This window comes from Lissotriton vulgaris, chromosome 5 (assembly GCF_964263255.1).
Source record: "Lissotriton vulgaris chromosome 5, aLisVul1.2, whole genome shotgun sequence".
Classification (NCBI taxonomy): domain Eukaryota; kingdom Metazoa; phylum Chordata; class Amphibia; order Caudata; family Salamandridae; genus Lissotriton; species Lissotriton vulgaris.
The window spans coordinates 1,311,051,479-1,311,065,077 of record NC_141693.1 but is presented as its reverse complement, the minus strand read 5'-3'; the positions used below and the strand labels follow the sequence as shown (position 1 = coordinate 1,311,065,077).

General features: G+C 44.3%; 1 protein-coding gene across 1 annotated transcript in view; it reads left to right on the top strand.

Annotated features, from left to right (window-relative positions):
- Positions 1-1,597: 1,597 nt before the first annotated feature.
- SPDEF (SAM pointed domain containing ETS transcription factor) overlaps positions 1,598-13,599 on the top strand; it is a 131,396-nt gene continuing 119,394 nt past the window's right edge. Inside the window, exon 1 of the mRNA XM_086923206.1 lies at positions 1,598-1,636. Coding sequence (XP_086779332.1) covers positions 1,615-1,636 — 22 coding nt within the window. The 5' untranslated portion in view covers positions 1,598-1,614. The remainder of the gene's footprint in view (positions 1,637-13,599) is intronic.

Below are 13,599 nucleotides of genomic sequence, written 5' to 3'. Positions count from 1 at the left end.
AACATGTCAGGAATCAAGATCAGGGTATGCAGGTCTTTGCAACAAGTGTGTTTCCTGTGATTGTTGTTCAGAAGACTCCTCAAGACATGGCTCTTCGAGCAGTAGCAGCACCCCCCTCCCCATAGCGCCTTAAGACCCTCACGGGTAAGTAGCGCGCTTTACAAGTACTCTGATTGATTGATTGATTGATCGAATGATTGATTGTACTTGTATTCAAGCCTTGAATTGTGCCTGTGTGCGTACGTGTTTATATGTGAACCTCTGTATTTATTCATGCTTCTTGACGTGTTGTCTGCTGTGAGTGCAAGTCCGTTTTTGAATGTGAGCAAGTCATCCAATGTTGCCATGGGTGTGCATACGTCGGTTATGGCAGTGTGTCAGTGTACACACGTCTGCCAGGCGTACAGGCAGTCGCCTCTGTCACAACTTGATGAGAAGCCAACGCAGTCACCCCTGCGCTGTTTTGCACCAGGTTTGAAGTGAAACACACGAACAGACGAAGGAAGCTGAGCACAAAATGCACATTAACTGAGACACTGAGCTTGTGGTTGCCTTGAATGCATCGTGTACCTTGAGGTGCACAAATGTATACAATCACTCACACTTCTGCCTTCCGACCCGCCCTGAAACGCATGCCAGAATGTAGGGAATGTGTGCACCTGGCTGTACTGCGCACCGAACATAGACCGGCACACACTTACACACGCAAAGTTAGCATGCCACAAGGATCTATGTTAGGACTCACACGTCTGCAGAACCATTGGCAAAAGCCACGACGTGCATATTCCCTCACGCTGTGTGTGTGAGAGAGAGAGAACTTGTGAATCTTTCTGTGGACACATTTACATATTTGTATCTTTCAAGGAAGTGTACATGTGCAGGTACGTGTGGGAGTTGGTGTATGCAGCTGCATGGTTTGTTGAGTGGTGGATTTGAGCGAGTGGGAAAAATCACGAGAGGTAGTACGCATGCGCGGGCATACCCCGACATTTGTCTACCTCGACAGTTGTCCGTGTTAGATTAGGTCGGAGTGCGAGTGCGTGATATCAGGTGTGCAGATCTTACCACTCTGCCGGAGTAGCATGTGTCAGTTTGCGTGTGAGTCAGTGTATGTTTGGAAATAACATCTTAACATGTGCATTGTCATATGTAGTTAGGCACTCACAATTCACAGAAGCTAAGTCGTATATAAGTGTGGGTGCGAGTCGGCCTGCGCACTGTTCGTGCACACATCTTGGGACTGTCCCTGAGTGTACCGGTGTCGCGTGAGTGTGTCTATACCTGAGTCTTGACGTGCCGCCGCCGTCGTGCGTCAGTTGATATCTACGCATACGTACGGCCTGGCTTTTTGTTTCTTTAGACTGTGTGTGTCTTGGTGTGGGGCCAAGCATACACTGACTGCGCATACGAGCCCTCGTCTTGGAGTGCGTCCAGGCGGTGCGTTCTGAGTGTGGGCCCTTCTGTTCACGGTATCATTGGCCCCTCGGGCAGCCAATGGCGCGCAGGAGGATACTAGGCTGGTGAGGCGGGGCTGATCTTTAAAGTTAGGTGTACGGGAAGGGTACAGGCGGATCGAACATGGCACAGTTCCTGCGAGCTGAGGGTCTCAGTAGGATGCGGGACTACAGAGCTGCAGGTGAGCGCATCCTCACAGGGATTAACTACAGCCATGTTACAAAGCCTGGGGGTCATGTGCAGGCCGGCGGATCCTTGGAGTGTAGGAGAATGGAAGGGTCCACTTCAAACCAGAGGGGTGAAAGGGGGCCCACGAGCCAAAAGGTGATGGGAGCTCTATGTACCTGGTGGTGGTTGGTGGTGGTGGTAGGGGGTGTCACCCAAACACAACCCCGCTAGCCACAGGGATGGAGTGGTGCCTTAGGGATGGTTGCCAAAGCCAGGCCCGTGTGTGGAAGGATGTCTACATTTGAGGACTGTTTGGCTGTCCTCATCAAGACAATAGGTGGAGGGTGCCTTGGTAACAGGGGACTGCAGGGAGGTGGAAAAGCGCATGAGTGCCAGAACTGTGCTTTGCTGTATTATTATGTGCTATGGTGTCATAGTTTGTATGTTATGTTCTGTCATACTACACTACACGATGCTTTTTAAATAGTCTAGTTTGAGCCAGGTTAAACCTGGCTGTGTTCTATTTTAATTGGATGTGTATGTCAATCCCTGCAATGCTGTTCTGTATGTTAGATTATGCTATGTTATGGTACTGTATCATATGACATTTTATGACCGTGTATACTACACTCTTGCAATTTATATTATCTATGATAATTATATTTAAGGTTTTGTTATGCAGTGCAGTGGGACTGTATGGTGTTCTATATCACCCTATCCTATGTTGTCATAGTATGCTGACTGCCCTGTGTTATGTATGTTATCCCTTACCTCTAAACGCAGCTTTGTTTGGCTACAGTCCTCACCTATAGCCACAGTTGGTGAATTTATGTCTTTACATCACAGGCCATATTAGGGGCACTATGTCACATCTGACCATTTGACTCCATGCCGTACAACCCAGTCGCCCTTAATATATATATATATATATATATATATATATATATATATATATATATATATATATATATATATATATATATATATATATATACACACACACACTCAATCTCACTCTCTATCTCTTTTTTGACCAGGCTATATCTTGTAGGCTGGTGGTAGAGGAAGACAGTGATAGGAAACTCTACTTCATAAACAAATGGCGGAAGAGAAGTGGCCATTTCAGTATGGACAGGTTTCATGGAGGGTGCTCTGGGCCCAGATCACCCTCCATGAAACCTGTCCATACTGAAATGGCCACTTCTCTTCCGCCATTTGTTTATGAAGTAGAGTTTCCTATCACTGTCTTCCTCTACCGCTGCAGGTTGGTATCAGTCTGTGGTGTGTGGGGGGTGGGGGGAATAGTTCTAGTTGTATTTATGTGTGTGTGTGTGGGAAATAGGAAGACATCTAGACGGCGAGATGTCTGTGTGTGGGGGAGACAATTCTAGTTAAAGTGTGGGGTGGGTGAGAAAGATTGTCAGGTGTGGTTGAATGGGATATGCTAATTAGTCAAGTTTGTATGTGCGCGAGACCTAGTTATAGAGAAAGAGAGATTGTTTGAGAAAGGGAAGGGTGGGTGAAACAATTCTAGAAGGAGATGCCAGGAGAGACAGGGCGAGTTAGTGGGGTGAGTGAGGGAGAGGCCTCCTGCTAATGAGAGAGATGTAGGAAAGATACTGCTTGAGGAGAGGAGCAGAGTTGAGGGCGACAGCGCCAGAGAGAGTGTCATAGGGAAATAAGAGAGAGGGAGTTACAGGGTTATAAAAAGGAGACACATATGGATGGTAACAAGAGAAGCCGCTGAGGAGATCTACAAGAGGCTGTGTGAGACCAAGAAGGTGTCAACTAACGAGGTTGTGTTAGGCAGAAAAGAGGTCACGAGCCAGAGAGAGAGAGAGAAAAAGTGAATGAGAGCGAATGCAAGAGAGAGAGAAAGAGAGAGAGAGAAAGAGAAAGAGAGAGCGAAAATGAGAGAAAGAGAGAGAGAGAGAAAGAGAGGAAGAGAGAGAGAGAGAGAACGTGAATGAATGAGAGTGAATTAAAGAGAGAGAGAGAGAGTGGGGAAGAGAGAAAGAGATGGGGTCAGGCATAGCCCTAGAGAGAGAAAGAGAGTCGTTCAGAGAAGAGAAGTATGAACTAGGAGGCAAAAGAGAGTGTGGGAGAGACAACAGAGACATCTTGCGAGATGGGTATAATATGTAGATCTGCAGGGGAGGGCTGTGGGAAAGAGGAGCGGCAGCAGTGAGTGCGCACGGGTAGTGACTCCTGCCTAGTAGCTATTTGTTCCAAACAAACACTGAGGCTATCATATGATGCTGACTTTCAAAGGGTGCTTCCTAACTAGCTATGTGCAGAGAGGCCTGCACCGAAAGGCCTCAGGTGCACTTGTGTTTACTTGTGAATGCATGTTTTGTAAAGGCAGAGTGGGAGCAGGCATATCAAGCAGTGGGGGTGCGAGACAGAACCCGAGCTGGTCACTCACACTTATGCACAAGCGCACCCTATGCATGGGTCGATGGGTGGGAGGGGCTCGCACACTCCGTCCTAATATGTCCTGGACCTTTAGAATGAAACATTAGAGTACTTGGGGGTGACAAAAAAACATAATATGGGGTTTTGAAAGACTGTTATATATGCACAGGGGCGAGTTTCAAAAAACATAATTTTAGACATGTGAACTACAGATGCATAATACACGCACATCGTAATGCACTTGCCTGAGTTGCAGCTATTTATAGAAGGCACATACATTGGTACTACTCTGTTTTCCTGTGGGTGCATAGTCATACCCATGAGAGTTATGAAGAAGTTGAATTTCTTTCAGAATTATTACATTACTCTGGGCCACACTCCATCCCACTGTGTTTTTTGCTCACTGAGACCTCCAGACGGGGCCATCCTGGTGCCAATCAGCCTGGGCCCTATTTCTGTAAGAACAGTCTATCCAACCCCCATGTCACATCCCGTCTGGATGGGAACGATAGGGACCCAGATCGGTTTCAACCCTTTTCTATCTCAAGAGTGGGTGCTATGCGAAGAGGGCACAAGACTCACGCCTGGGCATACCAGAGGCATTCAACAGCATCTCACTCTACTAGCACATGCCGGTTAGAAGGGGCTGGAATGTGTCTCCCTCATTACTTACTAATGGCTCACATCAATTCAAGCGCCTTGCAGTTTTGGGTGGGTTCGGTGGTCTGACTTGTATGATGTCAAAAACGATACCCCTCGGGTTTACGTTGAATTCGAAAAAGCAAAACGCCTAGTCTGACCCAAATGTATTCCCGATTACACCTGTTTTTCCAGTATCAGTCACATGGTAGAATACTCACAGTGAATACAAACTGGTGCCTAGCTGTGCTCATGGGACATGGCCTTCGAGAGTTCCAAAATGTAAAGAGTCTTTGCCTGAGCAAGCTTTTCGCAGTTTTTCAACTCCAGAGTCAATCCATAGCGCGCCTCAACATCAGAAACCCTTACATATTGCGGCCGATGTTAGCCTGAGCAAGAAAACATGAACCTGTAGAAGGTTATAGTTACAGTAAAACAGAGAAACATATCCAACATGTTACACTATCTCTCCTATGTGTGCTGTTATATTTGTGCAATTATCAAGACAGTTCGAAACTCATTAATCGATGTACTTTATCCTTGACATCTCCTATGCGACTTTCTAGAGGACTATAATCAGACTTCTCATCAATATCACGATCCTTGTTATTATCGTCATAACAGACGGGTGGCAAGATGGAAAGGCCTTTGGTAACGCTTAAGATAGAGGCAGTACTGAAGAGGATGAGGATGTATATTAGTAAAAGCACAACAATATTAGTAAAAATGACTTGAACTGTTTTCCTATCCCATCCCCCCAAAATGCTTTTCAGCAATGACCAAAGAGAGGTCCAAGCCTTCAAAACTCGGGCAGCCATCAGTTGTATGTAAATCGTTATTAAATAAAAAATAAAAAATCTAACAACAGGGGAGAGGAGAGAAAAAGTGGATCCGTTCTCCCTCTGCAAATTTAATTAAACAGAAATAATCCACATCTAGATTTTGTTAGAGTGGTCCCAACAATGGTGGGGAGCACAATAGTGTGCTCCCCACCATTGTAGGAACCACTCTAACAGAATCTAGGTGTGGATTCTTTCTGTTTAATTAAGTATGTAAATCGTTGACACTTTCGCAGAATGTCTTAAATTGGCCATAAGTACACGATGATGGATAGAAGTACTGTTTTCAACTCCATGTTTAGCACACAGGCCTACCCTAGCAGCCAGAACAAAATCAAGGACCATTCCATTTAGCAAAATAACAGTTTGCTGAACCATCAGCTGAGTGGTTATCCGCTCAAGGAAATTAGCGGTTGAATTTACAACCTACTCCACTACTGCAGGAAAACTGCATTCTCATAGATCAAGAGATTCATTTTGTAGAAGGGGATCAGAATGGCAAATCAACTGAGCGGTCTCCACAATGTCTCTAGTTAGTTATGCAGGGCACAAGGTCCCTTGGTACAATATCTGATAGCAGGAAGAACATAAGCAAGATAATAGGATTCAGATCAGTCCTTGGGTAGCCACGTATAAGGCCGATTTCCACAGACATAGAAAGTTCCAGTCTGATTAGAAGTACCATTGTAGGTGAACAACACTGAAAGGACAGATTGCTCTTGGAATCTCAAAGAAAAAAAGGAATAGATTCAGTACATTTAGGATTGGATACATTACAATCACTCTTTCCCATGAATATCTTTCCTTTTCCAACTTCATAGACCAGTCCTTGAGTGATTGAGGTAATATGGATTAGGATCTGTTGATCAGGCAGAGGCTTGGGTCAGAAAGGGTAACACAACTGGTGTATTTGTTATATTCTTGAAGAAAGTGCCTGTACAGGTGTTTGGCATCTCATTTTTTCTACCACACGAATGGAGCTGGAATCATTGGCATGCCCCGATTGGAATCCGAGGGCACTTAAGAGCACAGCCAGCATGAGTGTGGTTAAGACCCTTTTTTGTACTTATCCAAAACCTTCAGAAAATTATTGTCATTGTAGATTGAGTATTTGTTTCAGCTGATGGCAGTGGACGCAGGGTGGTTGACCTTATCCAACCCACCGCCAGCCTGTGGGCAGGAAGATGGGCTGCATCCGGATGATGTCCTTGAGATATGTCTGAAGGGAGGAGAGCCCTTCAGTCAGCTGGCTCAGTATCACTCGGCTTCAAGGGTCACTTGCAGTGGGAGGTGTGGATCCAGGCAGATATGCCTCTGCGCTGGGCAGTGATGGTGGACAGCTGGATCTGCATGGGGGTCGTTGGTTGGAGTGACTGCTTTCACTGATGGACTTTCACAGATATCCAATTGCCGGGTTGCAGATCAGGCCAGGCTTTGGTCGGGCTGTGGGCAGAAAAGCCTGACCCTGACTACAGAAACTACTCAGGCAGCAAATCAGTTGTTTGAGGCATTCTAGGGGCACACTATTACATACATAAAAATTGCGTAAAGCTGGAGACACTGAAGGCGAGAAAGAAGTATCCTGGGTCCACCTGATGGAGTTCCATTGCTTCCTCATGCCAGTTTGGAAAACAGTGATCTGGAGCCGTTGTGTTCTTTGGATATTTTTGCCTTTTCTTAAGGTTAGTTAAATATTTACTATAAAAAAACATCTTCTGCAAAGGACTTGTCATTAGCGCACTTTATTATCCAATTTTTTTTTTTTAAATGTGGGTCTACGCTTGCTTTACCTTTTCTTTAATCGCACTAGGGCATCCTAATTCTCTCTCAGGAAAGAGATATGAACAATTTAAAGAAACATTCCCAAAGGATTTGTTTGTTCGAATTTGCTTTTTAAAATTGATTGGTTACTAATCCAATCAACTATGAAGAGTTAATGCTCAGTCCTACACATAAGGATTAGATCAATCTGTTAATAATAATTATTAATTAATATTATTACATACATACCATACGGGTGCTACATAATATTGGCAAGAGTTCATATACGCAACACCCAACTCAGTTTCAATTCTTCAGCGCCCATTTTCCTTCACTGTACCCATATACACAATCAGGGATATATTTTAGGTAGTTTTCTGCCTTGTGCTGCTTCTCATCCTATGAAGGAGGTGAGAGAAGGTATTTTATTTATTTATTTTATTTCAGGAGTTTTGTATAGGGCTGGCCAAACCCGAGGGTATCAGAGCGCTTCACAACAGATTTTAGAGCAGAAGACACATATAGAGAGACAAATAAAAAAGGCAAAGGTATACGTAAAAGTTCGACAGACTCCTTGAGTTTTGTGTCCTTGAGGTAGGGAGGTCCTGAAATTGCCTTGATGAGTGCACAATGTCCTGGGTTCACCCTCTTTCCTTGAGTTTTGTGTCCTTGAGGTAGGGAGGTCGTGAGATAGCGTTGGTGAGTGCACAATGTCATGGGATCAACCTCTTTCTATGGGGAGGGAATGAGGAGGGGGTAGTGGTAGGGGAGAGCGGATGAGGTAGATCGAGGGGGACAAGGAATAGGGGGGAGAAGGAGGTTAAACCAGACTAGGTCGGCCTCCAGTCAGTATCAGAAAATCAGGAACCAACTTTGAAGGGTTCAGAGACCTAGTTGGTGTGTGTGGTTACTGGCAATTTTGTCAGTGTGTACCAAAATGAGAAAGAAAAATTTCTTTCTAGAGTCCCCTCACTCACCGGGGTTTCCCCACGGTGACATGCTTCATCATTGGGGCCATCCCAGTTCTCTACGAAAAGGGGCGTGCTGCGACTAGCGGACTACGCAGGAGCACTATTTTGTGAAACGACTATGTGTGGTGTAAAGTGTTGTGGTGGTGGAGTGGGTGTGTGATTAAAAATACCGTGCTAGTGGGCCTCAACAATTTATTCTGCTCCTAGTTTGGTATGTTAAAATGGGGTAACACTGTATTCTAACCTTAACGCATCTTTAACTATTACCAGCGCATAGTACAACAGATAAATAATTTTGCAACACAACCTATTTATTTAAATAAAGGAGTGGAAAATACAGGGCTGGACCCTGTATGGTCCTGATGAAAAGCTTGGGGAGCTTGAAACATGTCGACCACAGAACACTGATCTAGCCCAAATTTAAGGTTAGAATACAGTGTTACCCCATTTTAACATACCAAACTAGGAGCAGAATAAATTGTTGAGGCCCACTAGCACGGTATTTTTAATCACACTAGTGATTGCGTGGCTTGTTTGAGGTCCTTGGGCGGTATGAAGGGCTTAATTTTGTTGAGAAGCTTTAGATTGAGGAAGGCACTCTTTGCGGAGATCTTGATGTGGTCGGTCATGTTCAGTTTTGCATCAAGGGTGATTCCTAGAGATTTTACCGAGTTGGCTAGGGTGAGATTGCAGTTGAGAGCATCGTTTGATTTCAGCCATTCAACGATTTGGGGGTTCTCTTCTTTTATGGAGATAAGGAGGATTTCGGTTTTGTCTTGATTGAGTTTAAGGTGGTTTATTGCTAGCCACTGTTGAAATTATTTGAGAGTGTTGTTGAGTCTTTAAATGTTGTTGAAGAAGGAGGTTTCCAAAAAGATCTGGGTGTCGTCTGCGTATAGGTGAAAAGGGATGTTGGCTTCTTTGAGGAGGGTGGTGAGAGGTTCCATGTAAATGTTGAACAATTGGGGGGAGAGCACCGATCCTTGGGGTACACCTCTGTTGACAGGGTGTAGGTCGGACATTTTTTTATTCTTTGGGCGCGGTTGTATAAGAAGGAGGAGAACCATTCTAGGACCACCCCATCCGCACCTACTTGAAGAGCCTTGATCAGTAGATTGTGATCAACAGTGTCAAAGGCTGCTGATAGGTCTAGGAGAATGAGTAGGCAGCATTTGTTGGCATCAAGGGATTTGTGGATGTCGTCCATGATGTTGAGGATCGCGGTTTCAGTGCTACAGCCTTTTCTGAAACCTGATTGGTGGTGATCTAGTAGGATGATGTTGTCTATGTGCTGAGTCAGTTGTTTGAGAACACACTTTTCCAGGATTTTGGATAGGAAAGGGAGGTTGACAACAGGTCTGAAGTTGTTCAGGTCGGTGTGGTCTAGGCCTGGCTTTTTCAATAGAGGCGTGACTTGTCCTACTTTAAGGCATTCTGGAATGCTGCCTGTTTTCAAGGAGCTGTTTATGATTTCGCTCCAGAGTGGGGCGAGTGAGAGTTTCAACTTTTTGGAAAATTGGGCAGGTAGAGGGTTGAGGATGTGGGATGCAGGCTTAGAGGAGGAGATTAGTTTAATAATCTCTACTTCGGGTACAGGGTCGCAGGATTTCCAGGCTTTCTAGGGGGGCTTTTTCATGTAGGTTTCGGTTGTTAGGGTTGGGTTTTTGCAGGCGGGGTAGAGGTTTGTGTCAAGAGATAGTTCAATTTTGGTGATTTTGTCGTTGAAAAAGTTGGCGGAGTTGTTGCACCGATCTTTGGAGGCCTGGACTGGGGTTGCAGAGGTCTTGGAGGTCTGTTGCCTGATGATGTTAAAGAGTTCTTTGGGCCTGTTTTTCGCATTGTTAAGGGCGGTGCAGAAAAATTAGCTTTTTTCCTTGTTGATATGTTTTTTGTAGTTCCTTCCAGTTGCTTTGAGTTGCTTGCAGAGGCTTGAAGAAGTATTGTTTCTCCATAAACGTTCAGTAGCTCTAAGTTGTCTCCTTTCAGCATTGATTTCCTTGTTAAACCAGGATCTTGAAGGAATATTCCTAGCTTTTTTCAGTTTCAGGGGGGCAAGTTGGTCTAGAATGGACGCCATGGTTGTGTTGTAGTGTGATGTGAGTTCTGTTGTGGAGCGACCGTCAGGGGAGATGGGCAGGAGCGTGCTTATTTTTCTTCTAGGTTGCTCATGTTGATCTGTGATAAGTTTCTTTTCCACGTGGGAGGATTTTTGATGGGAGGTTCATGCATGATCGGTAGCGTGATATGGAATAGGATTAAGTGATGATCTGACCAGTCAACTGGTAGGATGTGATCAATTGGGACTGCGTCGTGTTGGGCGATGATGGCATCCAGGATAGCCCCTTTGTTGTGTGTACCTTCTGAGCAGTGTTGGGTAAGGTTGTTGGTTTGTAGTAGCTCATTCAGGTTTTGTATAGGTGGGCTATTTTTGTCATTCCAATGCAAGTTGAGGTCACCCAGAATTAAGTTGCTATTTTCTCGGAGTGTGCAGTGTGCAATAAGGTCTGACAGGTGTTCAGTAAAAGTGGGGGTGTTGCCTGGGGAGTGGTATAGGAGATGGCATTGCAGTACTTTGTTGTTACTGGTGTTGAAGTTGGCAGTTAGACATTCAAAGGTGTTGTAGTTGAAGGTGTCTATTTGGGTCACAGACAGGTTGTTGTTGTGAAGGATTGCTACGCCTCCATCGCTTTGGTCTTTTCAGTCCTTGTTGATGATTGAGAAGCCTGGGGGTACGAGGGTGTCCGTCCAGAATAGGAGGCGAACCTTCATTAAGCCATGTCTCTATGATGAAGGCTATGTCTATGTCATGGGTGAGAATGGATTAAGCAAGCTCTGTGGCGTGTTTGGTGGCTGATCTGCAGTTTATGAGCATGCAGTTAGTAGATGGTGGCTCTATTATTGTTTTTATCTTTGAGGGTGCAGCGGGGATGTTGATGAAGGAGGCTGGGGGTCTACAAAGTTTCAGAGTGGAGTGGTCTCTTCTAAATCCAGTGATTACCTGAATCGGGGATTGGGGATTGGAAGCAGCGGGGGTGTCGTACGAGGAGGCCAGATCAGCCGCTTCATCCGAGGACATAGCCTCCATAGTTCTTTTGGGCCTCAGTGAATGACTCGAGAGGGGGGAGAGGTCTCGCTGGGTCGCGTGGCCTTGACATGGCTTTGGTGTGCAAGGTTCGAGAGAGAGGAATACCTATGGTCACAGGCAGTTGAAGGTCGCAGAACACCCACGGTTACTGAACAAGTGCACCTCTCTAAACACCTATGCACGGTAGGGTCTGCACTTGGACCCGGGCAACTATTGCTGTACCTCCTGAGCTTCCTGCCCGAATGCTTCCAATATCAGTCATACCTATATCTTTTAACCCCCCCCTTCTCCTGCCTAAATGATTTGTCCCATCATGACCCGCCCACATAACAGAATGAAATGTTTAAGTAATTAAAAAGTACCTAGTAAGTAATCATTTATCACAAACAGACTCACAAACAGACTCCCATTTAAAAAAAAAGTCGAATCTAATTTGAACTGATTGGGGAGCCAAATGCTTTGCCTTCCTCCACCCTTTATCCCAATGGATGAATTAGTGTCTTATCATGGGTGCCAGGGTTGTTTTGCAGACATCCGGTCCAGCCAAGTCACTGCTGTTTGGTCAAGTCTTGATGGCTTCCTGGCCAACATATTAGATTATATCAAATAATCTCTAATTTTAGGTTCAGTCTGAAAGCGTTTACTGTCAAAAACAAAATGTGTCTATATATCACAGAATCAGCAGACCAGGAGTTTCCCTGAGAAACCATTGGAGGAGTTGCCCGCTCTGTATATAGGCAAAACCCAAATTTATACTGTCTTACACACAGGTTTCGAGTATTAGGCACATGGGACGATTTTCATGTCATTTTGTTTGGTAGGTATCTAAACTTTTCTTTCCTGGAGATCCGTTTAATGGTTGGGAGTTTTTATACTTGAGTCTATCTTTAAGGTACTTTTGTTACTTCTCTGGTTCTACATTTTAAGTGGAGCTTCAGATTAGTGCAATTTTCAAGATCTCATGATTTCCAAAGTGAGTACTCTTGCAATAACCAGTGGTGGCTGGTGATTTTTGAAATTGGCGGGGCGTAATATTTGCACTGAATTGAAATGAGCTAGCCCAAATTCTTCTAGAACGGATACAGGGGTATGCAAGTGTCACCATTCTGTCATGGAACACCCTCAATGTATCCCTTTATGCCAATAATTACATGCAACATGGCAGGCCAGAAGTTTGCCATTGATTTCATCTATACACCATCGGTGACCCACCCACATGATATAGATTACCAGTAGTATGCAAAGGTCGGAATTTTGTTATGGTTGCCCATCTCTCTACATCCCACCCCACCAAAATACTGGCCTCCCTAATGCGAGAAATTGTTGCCAGTATGCTGTAGCCAGCATTTTGCACCCGGTATCCTGTATCTCACATTCACTCATTCATTCACTTACACACATTATCACCCAGACACCTTGCAGCAGCTAAGATGTGTTGCATGGAAAAAACTACAGAAATAACATCTAAGATGCAAGATGAAGAAAAAGATGTGAAATGGAAGCAGTGGCTGCATCATTCACCCTTGAGGGCTTTTACAGTAGTTTTAAATAAATCTTTCTGGGCTTCTACTTTACAGTTAAAGGAAAGAATGTAGGACCAGATAGAAGGCGTTTCAAATATTGCTTTGAATTGCTTTCCATTTAGGGCCACTTAAGGTTCACATTAAGTACCCTCTATCCACATCAGTGGACCCTGGTTTTTGACACAAATATTTCCCTTCACAGGGTGGTCGGCAAAATATCTTTCTTGTAGCTGTACCACATTATGCAAACCGTATCCACACCAACGTTACGAACTCTTTTTTTCTGCTTTGCCCACCTTAATGAAGACTCTTTCAGTTTTGGCTCAACACCTATATTATTCAGTAGACAAATTATTATTTCTCATCTCAGGACACCCTACACTTTATCATGTTTTGCGATCATTATGCACAAATTAGGAAAAAATACCTCCTACCGATTCTTCGAGAGGCTGGCTTTTCACAGGTTAGGCCAGCACTCTTATTTTTGCAATTATTGCATAATGTGCGAACTACTTTTCATGTAGCACACTTTTTAGTAGCAGGAGTTCGCATAAACAAAGGGCGTAACAAAGGAAAACAAGGACAAATTTTAAATGAAATATTTTAGCAAACTTCGCTGTTTTAAATTTTTTAAGATTAGGTGAAATAATTATTCTGTTTGCTTAATTTATATTGTTGTATTAGTTTGTGTACATATATCATCTTTTTTGAATTCATGAAAATGCTGATTTGATATATGACAT